General features: G+C 47.6%; 1 protein-coding gene across 20 annotated transcripts in view; it reads right to left on the minus strand.

The window, feature by feature from the left end:
- Positions 1–20,659, minus strand: part of INPP4A (inositol polyphosphate-4-phosphatase type I A) — a 106,461-nt gene that overhangs the window by 32,773 nt on the left and 53,029 nt on the right. For all 20 annotated transcript variants that reach the window (XM_033125276.1, XM_033125277.1, XM_033125282.1 and 17 more), the window contains exons 2-13: positions 19,374–19,444; positions 18,258–18,470; positions 17,662–17,706; positions 11,466–11,584; positions 9,189–9,305; positions 8,850–8,929; positions 7,236–7,347; positions 6,325–6,415; positions 5,714–5,861; positions 3,462–3,592; positions 1,490–1,594; positions 874–982 (exon numbers count right to left, since the gene is read on the minus strand). In XM_033125276.1, the coding sequence (XP_032981167.1) occupies positions 874–982; positions 1,490–1,594; positions 3,462–3,592; positions 5,714–5,861; positions 6,325–6,415; positions 7,236–7,347; positions 8,850–8,929; positions 9,189–9,305; positions 11,466–11,584; positions 17,662–17,706; positions 18,258–18,363 (1,163 nt within the window). In that variant the 5' untranslated portion in view covers positions 18,364–18,470; positions 19,374–19,444. The remainder of the gene's footprint in view (positions 1–873; positions 983–1,489; positions 1,595–3,461; positions 3,593–5,713; positions 5,862–6,324; positions 6,416–7,235; positions 7,348–8,849; positions 8,930–9,188; positions 9,306–11,465; positions 11,585–17,661; positions 17,707–18,257; positions 18,471–19,373; positions 19,445–20,659) is intronic.

Consider the following 20,659-nt stretch of genomic DNA (forward strand, 5'->3'; position numbering starts at 1 on the left):
AACTACAGACTTCAAGCTACTTCCTGTTTCCTGGTCCAATTACAGGACCATCTACACTCATTACCTCCACGTCTTACACTCGCGTCCCCTGATCTATTTAAATCTTGACAGTGACATTCTGGAGGTCACCACTGCCTCCCACATGTCCGACACTCCAGCGTGCATTTTCAGCTCTCCCGCCAGCAGCCCAGCTGTGCTCTCCACAGCACCGTCTGCATGCTTGTTTCCCAGCACGGCACTGCTGGCTCCAGGCGGTGGTGCTGACATGTCTGCTCTCAGGCAAGGCCCAGAGCTGCTCAGGGCCAGGCCTACATCTGTCAGTCCTGCGTCCCTGGTCACCAGCGCCCCCCTGGCTCCTCTCCCCGAAGCACTGGGTCACCGGGACTCGAGGCGCACCTCACTGCGTGCTCCACACCGCCCTTCCCCACCCTGCTACCCGGTGATTTCCTGCTCAGGACGGTAGCCCCATTGCAGCCCCTTGAGCCTTTTTAAAAACTGGGAACATCTATCATGGCTGTCCCTCTGGAAAGCAAACAGCCTCTCTCAGGCTGCACACTTTGTCACGTTCAGCTGACTGACCTGGGACTCTCAAAGGCAGCCAAGCCAGCAGTCCACATAGGGTGGCCGCCGAAAGCACCACGTTCGAGGTAGATTTTAATTCGCAGGGACAGGACCACCGATCAGGTGCCCTCACCCCCCACCCTCCAGTCACACACACAGAGCAGCACAGGGTCCCTAGGCAGCCCCGCCCACCACGCAAAAGCAGGCTGAATGGTTGGATGTGTTTGTGGTCATATTTTGATTTTTTTTTTAAACTAGGAAGCTTCAGACAGACAGCTGTACAAGGACCACAGACACCCCCAAAGAACTTACTGTTTCTTAGTCTCTTCAAATTTGTGCAGCTTTTTGCGGAGGCCTCCTGACTTAAACCCTTGGCAGTGTGCTGCAGGCGCCCCAATGGTGACGACGTCGTAGCTCTGATCTGAATGACAGAAAGCTCTCCTCCGTTACTCTGGGCTCGGGCCTGTGGACGAGCCAGCTACAGGGAGATGCACACAGCTCTGGGTCCTGCCCCTCCGCCAGTGTCTAGGCAGCCTGAGGGTCCCTTAGTCCCACAGCCTGCGCAGTCCGACGGCCTCTGGAGCCCGGCACCCTCATCTCACAAAGGGGGTTCTGTACGTCTCAGGGTGGAGCCTCCCAGGGTTAGAGGCAACTACCCAGCAAGGCTCAGCTCTCTTCCTTGGGAAGGATGACTGACGGGCAACTTTCCGCCACAGAAACACAAAGGGAAGCTGGACGGAGGAGAAACAAGAGCAAGGAATTGTGCTCCTTAACGAAGATCTGACAAGGGCCTGTGACGTGTCTCTTATCCGAGCTGCCAGCAGAACACATGGGGAAGGCTGGGGCAGATGTGGGGCAGCTCGGGGACCAAGCCCACAGGGAGAACAGCCGTGAAACATGATTCAACACGACGGGCAGAAAAAGTTACCTGATCCTCCATCGTCTTGAACTCTCATCCTCTGTATGTGCAAGTTTGTGGGAACAAATTCCAACTTTTTATCTGCTTTCAAACTGCTTGCTTTAAATGAGGGACCTAGGAAATGAAATATGAGAAAACAAAGGTCGTCAACACGTATCCCCCAGTCATGAATGGCGAGTAGAAAATGGGTATTTTGAGGATGCTGCTCAAAAAGCAGGTATGTGTTGGTGGTGGCCTAGGAAACGGAGCTGCCCATGAGCACATTTCACTTCCGCATAGTGGGTGCGTGAAACACTGATGAAAGGGCCGCTCGCCGGCCCAGAGACTCGTTCTGGATGCTTCGGCGGTGAACAGAGCCCGGTGGAAGCAGCTTCCGAAGGCAGTGGTGACGGTGCCAATGCCGTGCCTTCCGGTGACTCAGCTCTCCACTCGGGTCTGACACACAGAGGGCACTTTGTGTGGCACGACAGCAGCAGCGCTACAAAAAGCAATGGGCCCACGCCAGGAACTACCTGTGCCAACTCTAGAGACGGCCATCATCCAAGATCTAAGAAACTGGTTCCTAGAGCAACACATCTCAATTCTGAAAAATGATAAACGGTGTGCTCCTCACCCTGGGTCTAACATGACAAACAGATGCCAAATAGCATCAATTTGGGCTCTTGGGAACACAAACTTAAAACACGTTCCCTTGTATGCGCTTGGGTGGTGAAGGACACTGGACCAACTTTTCTAACAAACATCCACCACCTTATTTCTATAGTCAGAATCTGCTACTAATTAAGTGAAGAACTCCGTGGCGACAAAAGAAAGGGACTACAAATACACTGACAATCAGAAGGGCAGGAGAAATAAACATTGCTTCTAGTAAAAAGAGGTCAATTTTGCCAGTACACAAAATACAGGCCAACCATTGTGCATTCTGCACTTTGTCACAGGAGAGACTTCACTAGACACTTACGGGGTGGCCCAGGGACCCGCAGCGCTGGCAGCCCGGAGCCTATTAGAATTGCCGAATCCCAGATCTGCTATTAACAAGTCTCCCTGGGGAGTCAGACACACAGTGACATTTTAGAAGCTCTGCTCTAGAAAACTCAAAGCTGTGTGGGTGTCAGACTTTCCCAGGGAACAGGTCTTCAGCACGATAGGTCCTAAGTTCCTTCAGGCAAATGCTGCCACTTCTCCTAGACACACACGTAGGCCCAGACTTCAGATCCAAACCAAACCCAGGCACCACCATCTTGTTGTCATCCCTCCCATGTGTGGCTTCTTCTCAGTCATGTTCCTGGACATGTTCACACATTCTGTGTCAAAGCTACATGAAGGACTTAGGATTTTCTTTAAACTCGGAAATTTCATTATGGAGAACGGGGAGGAGGGAAGAATCTAAAGATAGAGAATAAAGTAATGAAAAGCTGAAGAACCGATTCCGTTTGGAATAAAAAGAGAATAGTCTTCTAAATCGCTCCTGAGAGTGGTCTGAAAATCAAAAGACATCTTTCAAAAAGAAAAGGTGAGGTGTCTGCATTTCACTTTCCTTTTTGAGCCTTAAAATGGAGAGTTCCATTCAGACAATTTATATGTTCAATGTAAGTACCACTGAATATTTAAACTGGGGAATCTAGAAACCTGTTTTGTCTCATGGTAAACAGCCTACATCATTTTGGTCATTTCACTGACAGATGCTAGACCAAGGTGAAGAAATAACACGAACAGCCTGTGATTTGGTCTCTCCTAAATTTCATCTCATAGGCACATGACACCACAGAAGGAATTTTCAATGCAATTCATAGATCTATCTCCTTAATTAAGATCTAAAAAATCCAAATTTTAAAGAATTCACACCTACGTGAGAATTTATTTTTAAAAATCCATTAGCGTGTCTGTCAGTGAGAATATCTGAGCGAACCTGAGCTCCCGATATTCAGGTAGGAAAAAGGGGAGCGTGCGTGCCACGTGGAGAACGAGACCTGGTACCCACCTTTGTACTGATGGAGGTCAGTCAGGTTCTCCTGGTACGTGAGGATGATGGTCTGGTACTGAGTGACGATCTGGCGCCGGAGGCTCTCCCAGCAAGGGGACAGCTCCCCCAACTCCTCCAGCTCACACACTCTGCAAGCAAGACACGTGCACGTCAGGCTGTGGGGCCAGCTCCCCTCCCTGGGGAGGCACCGGAATCCGTACCAACCAGGAGAACAAAGTGTATGGGGGTGAATCGCTGATGCCCAGGGAAAGCACAGGCTACGCAGTAAGTCCAGAGGGCAGAGCCCTTTAGGAGGAACGGCCGTATGAAAGGCAGACCACCAACCATGTGGCAAGTGCACAGAGAAGCTCTGTACAGAAACAGAGTCAAATGATCAAGGGAAACTAAGTGGATGAGGAGAGAAGGGGCAGCCCCCGGGCACCCTGGCATGTATCACCGATCACACAGGCGAAGGGTCCAACTACAGCCCATCTGGATCTGGGCAGAACAGACCAACGTGCGACTGGAGGCCTGCAAGCAACTGCTATGACTTGTTATCTCCAGAAAAATAAAAGCTGAACCTCTTTTAGCTCGGCAGCAAATAATAGCTACACAATCAGAATAACAAACACACAAGATGGATTTTTAAAAAGTTTTTCTTAGGAAACTGGAGAATGGGAAAGTATAAAAGACCTATCCTCTTTTCATAGGAATTTAGTAACTAATTCCTGAAACTGATTAAGAGTACACTGCATATATATTTAGAAATACAGCTGTCAAGACTACAACAGCAAACAGTGGTTGTTTCTGGGATCAGAAAGTCAGCCCCAGGACGTAGGTTTTTTGTTAAAAGCCATTGGCACTATTTGACTTTTTTAGACTACGCACATTTTCCTTTGAGGAAATAAAAAAGCTAATTTCAGAAAAGAGTTTAGGAATCTACTAAAGTGTCCGAAGCTTTTAAAAAGTTGTACCATTTTATTGCCATTAAATTAGCAAACTTAATGTAAGAGAAGACAGAGCGCGTCCGCGGGCCTGGCCTGAGGACGCTGGCGCACAACAGCCCGTATGGCCCCGCCCCTGTGGCCCTGCCCCCGTGTCCCCGCCCCCATGGCCCCTCTCTCTGAATCTCTGCCATGTTCTTATGCTCTGGCGTCAGCTTAGCGGCACAGTCTCACAGAGGCCTGCCGGGCCCACCCTCTTCACAGCACGATACACATCTGCTGACACATCGGGGGCCCCTGTGTGGCCCCCAGTTCTCTGTCAGTGACTATCTCCCAAGATCTGTCTCACTCGTCAGAAGCCCCCCCGCACTGAACACAGTGCCTGCCATGTGGTTGGGGTGAAAAACAACACAACCCTCGAGACCAAAGCGCTGTTCAATGAAGCCTTTAAAGTTATAGTACATAAAACTACATACATAGTACAAATAATGGGAAATTATGTCCTAACTAAAAATTAGAACAAGCAAAGTGAAGTTATATGGAAAAGTAGATGGTTGCTATGTACAGAGATAGAAGTATGGAAAAGCGGAAAGGAGAAAAGTTTAAATTAAAGTACATATAAAATATATACATATAGACAGAAAGCAATTCTTTGCATTATTCTTGCCATTTTTCGCATTATTCTTGCCATTTTTCTCTAAGTTTCAATTTTTTTCCAGATATTTTTAAATAGCTGTAGGATTCTGGCTGCACTGTTTTCTTTCATGTTTCTGTTAACATTGTATTTACAATTAATGTCGTTCTACGACAAGGAGTAGAAATGACAGTGTACGGCACATGGCAGACGTGACCTGCAGTGCCCCAACCACCCCACAGGCTTCTCCCTGCTGTAGGACCAATGACACACGCCCTGAGCCGAGGGGACGTCCCAATGGGTCCCACTTGGCCTCCGGGAGCCTATATCGCTGTGGTCCTACCCGTGGAAACTGCAGGCCAGACTGACATAACCAAGGAATGCCCAGCTATTTCTAACTTTCTGAGCCTGAATAAGAGAAAAGGAGAGGAAAAGGGCAGGGAATGGGGACCTAGTGCTGGGCATGTGTCTGGTGCTCCAGGCACATTATCTGTGAAGTTGTCACATGGGAAACCCAGGACACAGATGAGCAAACTGAGGCTCTGGCAAACCCAGGCCACAGAGCAGGCAAGTGGTGGAGGCTGGGCTTGCCGCCTGGTGCTCTGTCCACCACATCTTTCCAGAGCTTTCCAGAAGGGAAGGGGCATGTGACGTGGGCCTGGTGGGTGGTCGGCCACTCTTCCTGGCCTCACCTGGCCGCATCTTCCTCCAGAAGGAGCTTCACGAACTGCCGGGGCACGTGCAGGGAGAGCACGCTCTCTGCCATCTGCTCCAGGATCCGCAGGTGGTTGCCGTCGGTGGTGGGAAACCGGTACATGCGGCAGATGGCGCCACCAAATACTGAGGTGAGATGGTGGGAAGCCATGTGAGCAAGCGGCGGACAGGTGAAGACCTGCGCAGGGGGCTTCCTCCCCAGGCCCTCAACGGTGCTGACACCCTCGCGTCCTTACACACGTAAACCCAAACCCACAAGGTGACTGGGCCTGAACGCTCTTCCCCTGCGAACTGCTATCTTCTTGTCCCAGAACATGTAACTCCCAGGTGGAAGGGCTGGGGCAGTGACGTGGGCAGTCCTCAACCCCAATGCAAACAAGAAAGCGTGAAGCGAAGGACATGGCCCTTCCTCAGGGTATCACCGACTCTTTATGCACTGGCAAAACAACGGCACGTGGATACACAGCACAGAGGTGACAAGTGGGGCACATGGCCGTGACAATCGTGGCGGGTGGAGAGGAAAGGGTGACCGTGGGCCCGAGTGGACACTCACAAGAGTGGCAACAGTACCCTCGGAGGAAGTGTTTACCCGATTTCAGTAAAGTGTCTTTCCGCAATGAAGCATGTTTGGACCGGAGTCCCAACGCCTCGGTCAAGCTCTCATCGACGGGCAGGACCATCTGGTGACGTGTACAGAAAAGCACAAGGAGAGTGAGACTCGGATGGGCCCAGAGCACTCAGGGGAAGTGGCGGCCCGCAGACGCCATAAAAGAACTCTCAAGATTCATACCCACACCAACACTAAAGTAATTATGCCGCCCGAGTCACAAATGAATCTACCTCCCAGTACATCAAACCTGTTCCACACACACAATTTTCTAGAAATGCATGCCTTTTGGCTGAGTCACTTAACTTTGTGTTTTGATGTGTAAAATGAAACGGAAGGGCAAAGGATGCCCAGGAGTATTTCCACAGCTGACGTCCTAGGCTTATTTTGGGTAAAATGGGTATCTCTGTATTTTACAATGACTACTTACCGGTGTTTGGGCTCTCAAATTAGAATTCTAGTTTGAGAGCATGCGAGAATGTGAGAGAGAAAGAGAGTGGGGGAGATGGAGAGGGTGTGCAGACAGGATGTGTGAGTGCATATGGTGAAAGGGGGCAGTGAGCCCATGAGTGTCTGCGAGAGGCAGATTCTAACAAAATATCAGACAAGCTTGGTCTCATCCCGCACCCGCACCAGCCACCTCTCTCCCTGGTCCTGACCGCAGCTCCTCCTGCCCGTGTCCAGAGATGGCCAGTGTGGTGGGGAGCAGGGCAGGCTCCAGGGCGGCAGCACCTGGAGGAGCCCCCTTCTCTGTACTTGGAGAAGCGCCTGGGGGACTGGCCCATACTCCGGGGGCAGCATCAAGCAGCAGGCCCTGCCTTTTCCTCCCTTGGGCGCAGAGGCAAAGTCCATCTTACTCCTTCTCATGGAGGGGAGGAAGGTGGTGTGCTCACCCTCCCATTGACGGTGTCCAGAGACCGGGTCACAGGAGGCCGCTGATCCGACTTCTCCTCCATCTGCCAGCCGATCACGGTGATGTTACCCACGCGGTCGCTCTCTGCAGACCTGCAACAAAAAACATGCTTTGGGAAATGGCATCGTGACAACGCCTCATTCTCAGCTTAAAGCTCAGCCATCCTTGGTCACTAAGGGGTCCTGGGCGTGCCAGGATCAGCCAGGCTGGACGGATGGGCGGCATTTGCTGTAGGCCCAGGCTCCAGGGGGGGTACACAGGAAGCCATGGGGGCACGGAGCAGGGCACAAAGCTCCACGGAGAACTGTGGACATGTCTGGTGAAGCCAAGGGCAGGAGCCAATGCTCAGTCCCCTGGGCTGACCCCTGCCCCAGAGAGCAAAAGGGACACATCAGGAATTGGGACTGGAGAGCATCTTCTGGCACGGGACCCCTTTCTGCTCCTTCCCACCCCATCCTCAAGCTCTGATTAGCCCCGAGGCCTAGGCCCGGACCCCAAGTAGGCTGAGGTCACCCGGCCGTTTCCCAAAGCCTCTGAATCCTAATACAATCCAGCTGATGCCACTCCAGCCCTAGTCAGCCTCACCCCTAAGGCGCCTCGGGGGGCTGCCTGGGCCCCTCTGATCGCTCAGGGAAACTGCAGGCTTTTTACTTAAGGTGTCTGACCTAGCCAGGTTCTACATTTTCATGTGGTCACTTCGATGGCCAATTTCTTTTGTGACTTTCTCTTACTGTTCTCCTGCCTAGAAAAGTCCTTTTCCCTATGCGGTCTGTTCAACAGTGATCTTTTAGCCCCTTTTGAAAAGGATGATGCCCACTTCTGATGGGTAACCCTAGTGCCACTGGAATTACTTCTGGCACATGAGACACCTGGATACTTTCTCTAAAAGCCCTCTCCCTTTCCCTGCGGCCCTTGCTCTATGCCAAGTCAGGTTCTCCGTGCAGACCAAGGAGGCTGCAGGACTCTCATCCTGTCCAACACCCACAACACTTAGCACCAGAGGGGCAGGGTGCTGCACCATCTAGCAGGGAGTTTGTCTTCTCTGCCAAAATTTTCTTGGCTATTTTGGACTATTTTCCCAATTTTTACATTATTTTGAATAAAAAGAATGCCATGTCAGGGTATGGGTAGGAATTATCCATAAAATGAATTTGGGAAGGGTTGCCATCTTGACACTTTCATCTTCCATCTTCCTTCCAGGGATGGGGGTGGGCGTGGGGGGTTTCCCTGCTTTTCTAACTCCCTGCCTCCTTCCCTGACTCCCCACTTTCCTCCCACAAATATTTATCAAGTGCCAGGCACTGTTCTACATGCTAAGGACGCAGCAATGACCCCCTGCTCTCTGGGAACTGACGTCTACTAGGGAAGGGCAGGTCGTGAGAGATGCAGCCGGGTTTTCCTTCAGGTCTGAGTCCAGCACACATGCCACTCATGCCCACCCCTGATGGGTCCTGTCACGGGCCTCGGTGGACAGCCACTCCCCGCAGAGACCAGCCTCTGGGAGGAGGCAGGAAATCCCCCCCAACCCCCACCCCCATCAATCCCTGGACCCCTAACTCCAGACCCTGTCAAAGGAACAAAATTAAACACCAACCTGAGTGTTAAATGCAGCCGATGGTGCCTGTCCTGGAGCAGATCCTTGACAACAAATGTCCCAGAGCCCAGTAAATACATCTGAGGAAGAGGGAGACACAGCCTGAGTCCCTTGTCCTGCCCCTGCTCCAGTGACCAGGTCCCGGGGAGTCTGGCTGACCCACAACACTCAGATCCTTATCGCAGGAGCCCAGGAGGGAAGCTCGGAAAGAAACTCCCAAGGACAAATCCACGTGGACATCGGCTAGTTTGCGAGCTAGTAGTAAAGTTCGCCTCTCACTGAAATGACTACAGAACTGAAGAGAAGGAAATCCCCACGAACTACAATGTGTTACTTAACTGTTCCCTGAGATCTGTCTTTGACATCATACACGGAGAGTTTGATTTGAGTCATTTGATTGATAAGGGAGTCTTGGAAGAAGGCAATACTGCTTAAAAATATAGGATTGTTGGTTCCCTAGAATGGAAAAAAAAATCATCAGAACACAGAGTACGATTTTTACAGTAATTGCTCTTAAAATACAGCAACACTTTCTAGAACAAGAAACTAACATTCTTAGCAACTTGGAGCAACACAAACGCTCATGGCAGCTTACATGGATGCACCAACCAAAAATTTGCTTTCCGAAAAGGGCAAAACAGTCTGCTAGACCGTTCAGATCCAGACACAATGAAAGGGCCACTGCACAAGCTGTGTCCAGGGCTCTTTTGAAGGAATTCTTACTTAGTAGGAGGGGTTTCCTAAAAAGGAAACGGGTTGACTGTCCACATTATTCTTAGTTGTACAACTTTAAGACCTACGGGATTTGGACCTACTACTTTGGGCTATTCATGTAAGACGTGCATAGGCGGATGTAAGAGGAAATGAATGGCTTAAGTCGTTTCTTATTTCTAGAATCCTGTGGTTTAGAGTAATTGAGGCCTGGCCTTTAAGGCTACCCCTTTTCTAAGGACTAGCTGCTAGTTTCTATATCACAGGCGGCTATTCCTGGCATCCTCGCCTCGGCCCCCCAAAGCCCCATGATATTACGTTCTCTTTCTCAGGCAGCAGGCAATTATCACAGATGGTTAACAGTTCCCATCTGTATCTGTGGTGAGGTCCATGCCTCCGGCCGTGAACCCTCAGCCCCAGACAGACCTGGCCTCTCACATCTCGCAGCCCAGCCAGCCTCTCGTTCCATTCGTCCTTTGTTCCCTGTCTCCAACTCTTTCCAAGGAAGCCACAAACCTGGGCATCCGCCCTGGCACCTCCTCCCCCATTGTTCTCGGCCCCCCAGTGCAGATGAACCCTTTCCACAAGTCCATCCTCACAGGCACCCCTTCTTTCCCCTCCTTCCCACTGCCACTCAGCTGCCACGTCACTCCCTCAAATGAATGTCCGAGTTAGGAGCGCCCTGAAACACCCCTGGCCAGGTGATCCCGTGTAAAAGCCGGCACTGGCCTACTGCAAATGCCCGGCCTGATGTTCAAAGCATCTTCCTTGCTCTCCCACCTGTGCCTTTTGCACACACCGAACAGGCTGATGTTATTCTCCAAATCACACGATGCCTTCTGGTCGCCGTGCCTGTGGATCACTAGCACCTAACTCTGGCATACTCGGAAACATGTGTTCCCCAAACTGGCAGCGTGGGCATCATCTGGGAGCCTGGGAGAAATTCAGAGTTCCTGGCCCCACCCCAGACTACGGAGCCAGAATTTCACTAAGCAGCCCTAGGACGTCGCCTCCAATCCACAGAGCTGGCTGGGACCCCATCCGTCCTCCTGGTGCTGTCCTCATCTCTCAACACGCCCCACACTCTACTGGGCACCGCCATGGCCACACTCATGTCTGCCTCCCCACCCACAGGATGGCCTCAGTGGTCTCCGTCGTCCACAGCACCCAGGACTCTGCTTCACGTGTAGGCAGTGCTCAACAAACGCTCACAACACAGGTTGTTGACAGGAACTTGGAAATAAATTTACAATACAATGAAAAGGGTCTATCTTCCAAAATGAAAAACTGGGGACAAAGAGAAGTCCCATATAAGTCTGCTGGAGACGGCCAGGGAGGGGATAATCCACAGATGCTCACATCACCAACAGAACCCTGCAGAGTCTTACATCAGCAATTCCTACGCTTACATTCACAACTAACATAATGGGCTCAATGATCTAAAAGGCTTTTATAAAATTCCCATGGTAAATGCATATCATTCAATTTAATGTAAAAAGTAAATATGTAACACACAAAATGATATAAAAACTGATAAAAATTGGGGTATGTCCAGGCAGAGGACTGCTTAACAGTTACTCTCTAAACTTTGTTTAATGAGCACAATTCTCCAAAAGTAGCAGCCAATTGGAAGTGACAAGGGAGAATTAGGTCACCTCTTAAAAGGCGATCAATCTTATAGGATCACTGTTGAAAAATACCCAGCCAATAGCTAATCAATAATTATAAAGGACATGGCAAACAGAAATGCCACCCGGATGAGTAAGTGTGGTGCAAAACATCAATGTACTGAAAGCCCACAAATGTAACTGCAGCTGCAGATGCTCAGGTCCCTGAACAGTCCTCCCACGGGCTGAGAAACACCACGCGAGCCTGTGGCAGAGCCCCAGGGCCAGCAGCACCCACCTCAATGATCTCCGTCTGCGCGTGCTTCGTCCAGAAGGCCTGAGGAGGGGTGGTCACACTTACTGCTACAAAGCTATTTGGTTTCCGGTCTAGCGAGGGAGTGTGCAGCTCACTGCAAGCTGTGGAACCCAGACGGGAGAGAAAGAGAAACGAATCCTTTAAAACCAGGCTCTAGTGAGTTCTCTGTTCCAAACACACCCAAAGACCAAAAAACTGGTAAACGACACTCAGAGGGATGAGACGATCGCACTGTCAGTTGTCACAGGGAAGTGATTCTTTAAACCAGAAACAGTGTGTCCTCACCCCTTCCCTCCTCCCCCACCCCCACCACAGCAGTGCCCTCACTGCCAGGGGAAGGCTGAGCTGAAGGGGGATTTCTGTGTCCACGGAATGGAGCACAGAGCCAATAATCTCATAGGGTGTCTGACCATAACGTTTGACCCTAGGCACTAACTGAACTTCTAATGGACTGAGCTAAATCACAACACAGCTGCACCTGCCTGTGTCCTGTGGTTGCAGCGCTGGCCCTAAGCTCATGGTACCCCACGTCTCTGTGTGGTTGTACACTGGAAGCAAACTAAAATTCTATGGCAAAATAAACAAACAAAAATTTTTTTAAAGGGAGTCATTGCTCATTTATTCTTTGTAAGACTCATATCAAATGCAAGATTATTAAGAATGTTACTTTTTAGAACTAAAACTGTTTCCATTTGAAAATTTATTGTACTAAGCATTTTGAAATTCAGATAATTCTGTCGCAGAAGTGAAATGACTGTATTTCATTGAATCTAATATGCTATCGGTTACAAAATGCACTGTGAAAGAAAAAACGACCCACTGCCATTAGACTATGATATGCTATTGATTATAGGACACTTTCTTATTAAAGAGATAGTAAAACATGAACAAATATACATCTTGGAACAGATGAAACATAAACCAAAGTTCAACACCACTAGCTTTTTCAGAGAGCTGGAAACATTCCCGGAAGTGCTGCAAGCCTTTGCTTAATTGCCAGAATTCTGAAACAATTGATTTTCACCATTTTTGCCAGTGTTTTCATCACCTTTATGGAGGAAAGGATTTTTAGAGGTCCTTAGTCCTGTATTTGTCATTCTCATTTGATTTTTAAATGCTCCCTGGTGATGTACATTTAGAAATTGATTTTTACTTCTGAAAATTAATTTTAGTTCTCTAATTAATCTTTTATCTTATAAACCTTGAATTTTCATTATTTATTGGATATAAGATACAAAAAGCTTAGGTTTTCAGTTCAGTGAGTTTTGACAATCATAGACACCCATGTAACCATCACCAAAACAAGACAGAGAACTTTTTCCATCAGACTAGAAAGTTCCCCTTTGTACTTCCCAGTCAACTCTCCAAACCACTTTCTGATTTCCATCACTTTTGTCTGTTCTTGAATTCATCATATAAATGGAATGTTTTTGAGATTCATCTATATTGTTACATGTATTGATAATTCACTCTTCTTTTTAAAATTGATGAGCTACATTCCATTGTATGAATATACTAAAATGTATTTATCTATTCAACTATTAACAGACATTTGGGTTGTTTCATTTTGAACCACTGTAAATAAAAGTGCTATAAATCTTCTTGTTCATGCCTTTTTGTGAACATGTTTTCATTTGTTTTGCATAAACACGTAGGAGTGACATTGCTAGATTACAGCAGAGGATATGTTAACTTTGTAAGAAGCTAACAGTTTTCTTAAGTGGTTGCACCATTTTACAACCCCACGAGTTCCAGGTGCTCTACATTCCCATCAACACTTGATGAGGTTAGTGTTTATTTTAGTTGTTGTAATAGATGTGTTTTAATTTGTATTTCTGTGACATGAAGCATCTTTCCACTGTGTGCTTATTGTTCATTTTTACAAGTTCTTTTGTCTAACCAAGAGTCTAATCAAGTCTTTTGTTCATTTTTAAATTGGATTGTTGACTTTTTAACTGATTTGTAAGCATTTTATTCTGGATGTGCCCTTTGTCAAACATATGTGTTGTGAATATCTTTTTCCAGTCTGTGGGGAAAAGATACTCATTTTCTTAAATATTTTTAGATTTTTTTTTTTAATTTTATTTTTACTTTTATGGAGTGGTCCTCGCCCCCCCCCCCCAAAGAAAGTATCCATGTCCTAGTCTCTGTAACCTGAAAATATCTTATATCACAGGCAAAAGGGCTGTATAGATTTGATTGAGCTCATGGAATCCTGACATGGGGAAATTGTTCTGGATTACCTGGGTGGTTGTAATCTAATCATATGAGCTCTTAAAAGTAGAAGAGGAAGGTAGAAGCATACGTCAAAAAGATGTGACAATGGAAAAAGACGTGAGATTCAAAGCATGAAAGGTACTCGACCCGCCATTGCTGGCTCTGAAGATCGAGGAAGGGGTCCACAAGCCAAGAAATGGGAATGGCCTTTAAAAGCTGAGAACCAGCCTCAACTAGCAGTTGGCAAAGAAATGGGGACCACAATCCTAAAACCACAAGGAACTGAATTTTGCCAACAATCTGAATGAGCATGGAAACAGGTTCTCCTCTAGTGTCCCCAGAAAGGAATGAAGCCCTGTTGACACTGATTTTGGTGTTGCAAGACTCTGCGCAGAGACCCAGCTGAGTCCATTGCATTTTTGACCTAAGGGAACTGTAAGATAATAGATATATGTTGTTTTAAGGTGCTAAATTTGTGGTAATTTGTTGTGGCAGCGACAGCAAACTAAAGCACAGAATTAGTGCTTTTTGTGTTCTGTCCAAGGAATCATTGCCTACCCTGAGGTTGTGAGTTATCCTTTGTTTTCTTCTAGAAGCTTTAAGGTTTCATTTTCTAAAGTTCTCTTCTATTTCTTCTACTATGTCTTCTACTATGTCTACAGGAATCAGGGATTTGACTGTTTCACTTTCTCTCCCTCCTTTTAAGCTATGTCCTTAAGGGGCCCACAGTCTGGTCTCTCTTGGCTTGCCCTTTCATCAGCTGTGGGTTCTTAACACCCACATAAGGCTGGAATATTTGGGTGTTTCAAGCATAAGTGATCGCAGATAGACTGAGCGCTAATAGGTGGCCACAGGCTGGGAAGAATAATATCAGTTTAACACCTGATGAGCCGACTGCCACCTTCAGAACACACCTTCCTATAAGTAACATTGTCTCCTGGCCTTTTCCCCAACCCAGGCCACCTAAATCTTACCTAATGTTTAATTCCTAGCTCAAAGTTCCATAGTTTCCAGGAAGCTCTCTCAGCAAGCCACAGTCATGTCTCCTTCGTTTACTGCTTGTATTACTCCTTTGGCATATTTCCACAGAAACCATTCATCTCTGATATGTATGCCTCATCTCTCCAACAAGATCATCTATAATCCTAGCTGAGTAAATGCTGTTGAGGTAAAACTGGTACATTATATTTCAAGTGTGTGTCATTTGACTCAGCAATTCCATATCTAAGAATTTATCCTAAGGAAATAATCAGCAAAATACATGAAAGATCTATGTTCAAGTATGTTCACTGTAGTGGTGTTTATACTGGCAAACTGGAAAAAGCCTGAATGTACACCAGTAGGTAGACTGGGTAAAACAACTATGGCACAGCCGTACAATAGGTTCCACATAGGCACCCAACACGGTAAGGCAGATCCCACGCTTATTAAAATGAAAAGATGCCAGTGATATTTTGCTACACGAAAAAACCATGTTAAGTACACTAGGGGGACATTTTTATATATAATTCCACCACCTCCACAACCAAAAATCATAAAAAATTTCTATATAGCACTGTGTGGGTATAAAAAAATGTCTGGAAGGATATATACCAAAATGCCAACTGTGATTCTCTAGCTCACAGAGTTTTCTTCTCCTCCAACACTTTCTGTAATAAATTATACCTCCATTTTGTAATAAAGATTTTAAAATAAGCACTTTTTAATTTTAAACTTTCATTTTTACGTTAAGACAAAATATTTGACCATTCATCGCCTTTAAAAAAAAAAACTACGGTAAAATTCATTTCACGTAACATTCACCCTTGCCTTTCTAAGCTGTTTCTTCCTCCATGTATCTAATTAATATTGACCATGTTAGTCTTGATTTCTCACATTCAGAAACATCCTGATTTCTATTATAGGGGTGAAGACTTTTAACTCAGTTATGTCAACTCTCATCCTCTCTCTATGCTCAATCAGTTTAGCTCAATTTTTTCGTTGTTGTTTTTTTGTTTTGGTTAAATCCATTTTCTGCATTATTCTTTATGAGCCACATGAGAGTTCTTTCACTTCTCTCCTGTCTTGGATCCTGTTTCCTGGACCCCATGTCTTCCTTTTTCTCAATTCATTCCCTCTTTTGGGTGAAGCACATCCTCCACTGACTTCCAGAGAGAGGATGTGGGAGAAGTTTAGTGTAGCTGAAGCAGGTTTCCTTCCCCCTCACATCTGACTGAGAGTCTGGTGAGTAGAACACTCTAGGTGGGAAGCATTTTCCACTCGTATTAAAGGTGTCGCCCCACTGCCTTCAAGTTTCCAGTGTTGCTGAGAATCTCCACGCTAGTTTTAGCCCCGGTTCTTGAATATGACCTTTTCTTTTCCTCTTTGGAAGTTTTTAGAATCTTCACTTTATTTATTCCCAGTGCTCTGAAATTTCACCTGGATGTGCCTTGTTATGGGTCTTTTTCAATATGCTGGGCATGGTATGCGCTTTTTTAGCCTAGAAGTGTGTTCTTCAGTCCCGAGAGACCCCTTGTATTATTTCTTGGTAATTTCCTCCCTCACTTTCTTTTCTATTTTCTCTTCTAAGTGTTGGACCTCCCAAATTTGCTCTATAATTTTCCATTTCCATTTCTCCCCTATTTTCTCTTTTGCTTTTAAAATTTCACGTTCTGGGATAATTCCTTGAACGTCTTCCAACCTTTACTGACTTTTTAAAAATTTCCTATCCCATTTTAAAGTTCTAAGATTATTCATGTTCTTCAACTATTCTCTTACTCTTCAGAGTATTCTGCTCGTTTGATGGATACACCATCTTCTCCTGAGGACATAAATTATAATGTATATACATTAAGTATATAAATATGTAATTTTATATATACATAATATTCATTAAATATATATGTACACATGTAACTTACATACAATCTGCATGTCCATCAGCAGGAGAACAAAATAACTCCATGCTCACAATGGATGACCACTCAGCAAGGAAGGGAATGAGCTACTGACCTACACAAGTGCAGAAGCGTGATGCACGTGAAAGAAGCCATACCCAGAAGGCTGTGCGTTGTACAATTCCATTTATTAGAGACTCGGGAGGCCTAACGTGTGGTGCCAGGAAACAGGCCAGTGGTTGTCTGGGAGTGAGGTGAGGACTCACTCTGGAAAGGGCACAGGGGACCCTTTGGGATGATGGACAGTGGTGGTGGTTGTATGGATGTGAAGGCTTATCGAGACTCATTAAATGCTCCACTGAAAATGGGTACCTTTTACATATACATTATACCTCCATCTTGATTTAAAACAAACAGCTCACTAGACCTTTGTGGACACAAAAGCAGTACCTCCTGGGGAGTCAGATGACCTGGAGCACAGCCCAAACTGTGCCACTGGACATCACTGCCAGGCCACCAACCAATGCTGATCGCCATCCCGGGGATGAGGGAAGAGGAGAGGACCACCGGAGAGCATGGGCTCCGGAACAGAAGCATCCCCGCTGTCCCACCCTGCTCTCTGACCTCCTGGGTAAGCCCCTGTAACGCCATCCTTCCTGATCCTGAAGCTAGAACATTCTATTAATTTTCATGCCACACTCTCTCTCTGATGCTCCCTGCGAGAAAGAGCACACAGGTGTCATCACCTCTGTTGACAGAATTCAACCTCCCGGGGCCTCATGGCCAGGGGCTGGCATTACTGGCCCCCAGCCGCGTTTTCTCGCCCCTCCCGGAGAGGCCACCTCCGCAGCTCTGAGGGCCTCGTCACTGGCAGCCCTCCAAGCACACAGCTCCCAGTCTCCCCCACCCCCACCCACAGGAACGCCACACCAGCCTCTGGCTTCACCTTCTCAGACACACTTCAGCAGCAGTGGCCGCAGCAGAAAGCTCTCTGAGACGAACTCGGGCCAGTGGTCATGCTCTTGGTTTCGAGCAACATATATTTTTGAAACAAAAATAAATAAATAAAATGAAAAGACACCTACCTAAGCTGAATTCTAAAATGGGTTCATCTGGATCTTGCAGGTTTCCTGAATAAAAAAGAAATACCACAAAAGTCACTCTTAGTAAAGGCTTCCCTGCTTTTAGATTTTATGAAGAAAAAAAAAGAAACCTGACACACTTGTAGTCATTTCACATGTATGCAAATCAAACTATCATGCTGTATACCTTAAACTTATACAGGGGCGTATGTCAGTTATTTGTCAACAAAATGCGGAGGAGGGGAAACCCAACACTATTTTTCCCTCCAAAACTGTTATACGAGATGATTTCTTCGTTTTCTAAACATTTTGTTTTGAGATTCCCAATAAGTCTCAGACCCCAAGACCAAACGTGCTCCTCCCTGGGTCTGCCCACCCACAACGGGCAGGGTTTTTACTGTGCCTGGGCACTGGCCACACAGGCCCTATGACATTCCAGCGTTATGTACCAGCCAGTCTGCCTCGGAGACGTCCACCCAAACCGGAAACCTGACAACAGGTGGGTTCCAGGGCTCCCTCAAGCTGGGGACAGTCACAGGGGCTCATCTGGGAGGCACACTCCAGCGTGGGACACACCAGGAGCCCGGTGCACGCCTCACCTGCCAGCGAGAGGCCAAGCATGTCAGACGCCACGTCGATGGTGGAAGCCCGCTGCATCGCACGGGCCCTGGCACCATGGCGAGGGCTGTGCTCTCTTGCTGTCATGATGTCATTGGTGATGATGTGCTTCCTATTCCTGGGTCAGACCCCGGGCTCCTGAGTCCCCGGGAAGCGCAGTCACCGAGCCCTGGTCCCCTAAGGTGGCAGCAGTCCTAAGAAACAGGAACAAACACTGGTAAGAAGCACAAGATGGTGACCCAGAGACACTGCTCTCAGGGATAGTACATGACCTGACAGGCAGAGGCCAAGAAGCCAGGATCCCAGCAGGTGAGGAGTGGGGTGGAGAGTCTGGAGGTCCAGGTCCCCTCGGTCCCCTCTTCCTCTGAAGTCCCCAGCATGCCCTCACACACAGCAACGAGGCATGCCTGGGATCCCGTGTGGAAACCATGTTCTCTCCAACGAGGACATGACACATGAAGTAGCGGTTTACAAGTAACCATACAACACGGCTTCTGAGAGTTCCGTTGGCTTTATTATGCTTCTCCATTGGCGAGTCTCATAGTACCTTCCAGAATCTTAAACCAATTCACTACAACCTGTTCGATGCATGAAAGGGTTTGCCGCCCAATGGCTGCCGCACGGTGGATACCAGTAGGGCAAAGGCACCCGTCTCCAACCTTGCTTTCTGTTTTCCCAGAACGAAAGAGACTTCACGTGTGTCTCGGCCTGGGGCTTTCTTTCCCAAGAAACATGTACGTGACAATCCATGCCTCACAAGTAGACAGCGCCGTGCGCTGGACATGCAGCTCTGTGTGGAGACCCCTCTGTCGGCTGGAGTACACAGCACAGAGCTTTCGTTCTACTCTGAGAAGTGGGCTCAGCAGTAAAAAGCATGTCGCACATTTCCAGCTCTATATGCTACAATTCCTGTTGTCTCTGGAAGGAACCACCAGTTAGAAGTGAAGATAATCAGACTGAACAATAAGGCTGGTTGAAAACAGCCCTCGCCAAAGCCTCCATGTGTCCAGACACCCCATCTTCTCAAAGTGTGTCAACACCTGGCTACCTGAAGGGCCCACAGTCCCATTCCTGAGTGAATTCACCCAGCAACTTACCGAACATGTTTGTTCCCGGACCAGTAGAGACACGTGGCATTTCTTCATAGAGGCATATCCAAGTCCATCGTCTAAAAATAGAAAATTATAAACATAACAACGTGGTCAACATGCTGGTCAACGTGCAGGAACTTCCCGAGAACACATGACTGTAACGTACGTTCTAACTTCAGTGCCTAAAAATACGGGGAAGCCCAAAACTGCTACATGTTCCTTTGAGCTCCACACACCAATCTAGCCTTTGGGCTCAAAAACAAAGGTTTTGCTCAAAACCCAAAAGAATGAGAAACAGTAAGTACATCTCCCTGTCCCTGTCCAGGGGTGATGCAGGGGAATTTGGGCCAGCCCTGAAGAGCCAGCAGGGCAGCTGGGGTCCAGTTTAGGGAAAATGAAGAGGTAAGAATCTGAGTCCCAATCTCCCCGGATCCCTCTGAAGCTCTGCTTTTTGGTATCTAAGACGGGGCTAGTTGTCCCCATCTCACAGGGCTGCAGTGAGAACCAAACGTGCCACAGCAGCAGAGGGCTCTGCAGACTCGGCTGGGCTCCCGCACGGCCCCTGTGGCCTGGCCCGTGGGCGCCTCACTGTGGAGCAGGCCGCTGGGGCTCCAACTCAGCCCCAGCACTGAGGCTGAGGTCGGGATGGGCCTCAGAGCCCAGCACCATCTGGAACCACCGAGGCCTGGGGTGTAGATGGCAGGTGGAGCAGTGTGCTTGGCCCTCAGGCAAACTTAGTCCCCTGCACGCTGTGCTCCTACCCCTCACATCGGGGTGCCCAGGGACCTTGAGCCTGGGCACCTCAGCAGGGAGGGCGAAGGCCTGGCTTGGGAATCACAGTAAAAGTCACCACGGGAAAGACTCACCAATTTGCCAACATCGAAAGGCATACAAGTCAAAAAGGTGCAATGAAAATGGTAAGGACTGGGGGAAAGTACCTGCAGTTCTAGTATCTGTATTTTACAGTACTGTACAAATTAACCCAAAAAACTCACTAAAAATCCAACTGGAAAAAGGTATGAATTCCTAAAAGAAGAATACACGTGGTAAACATTTTGAAAAGTGACCAAACTCATTCATAATAATTAAAACATGAAGCACACCTATATTCACCTAAATTAGTCCTCCAAAAGCAGTTTGTTTGTTCTTCTGCCGAGAATATGTTTTGTTGGCAGACCTGGGGGGAAACTCTATAGGGCTCTCCTATATTGGCAGTCACACTTTGGAGTGGTACAAGCATTTCAGAAAGCAGTCTGACGTGATGCATCAAAATCTGTCCACAACAAAATTCT

This window comes from Rhinolophus ferrumequinum, chromosome 13, assembly GCF_004115265.2.
Source record: "Rhinolophus ferrumequinum isolate MPI-CBG mRhiFer1 chromosome 13, mRhiFer1_v1.p, whole genome shotgun sequence".
NCBI classification, from domain to species: domain Eukaryota; kingdom Metazoa; phylum Chordata; class Mammalia; order Chiroptera; family Rhinolophidae; genus Rhinolophus; species Rhinolophus ferrumequinum.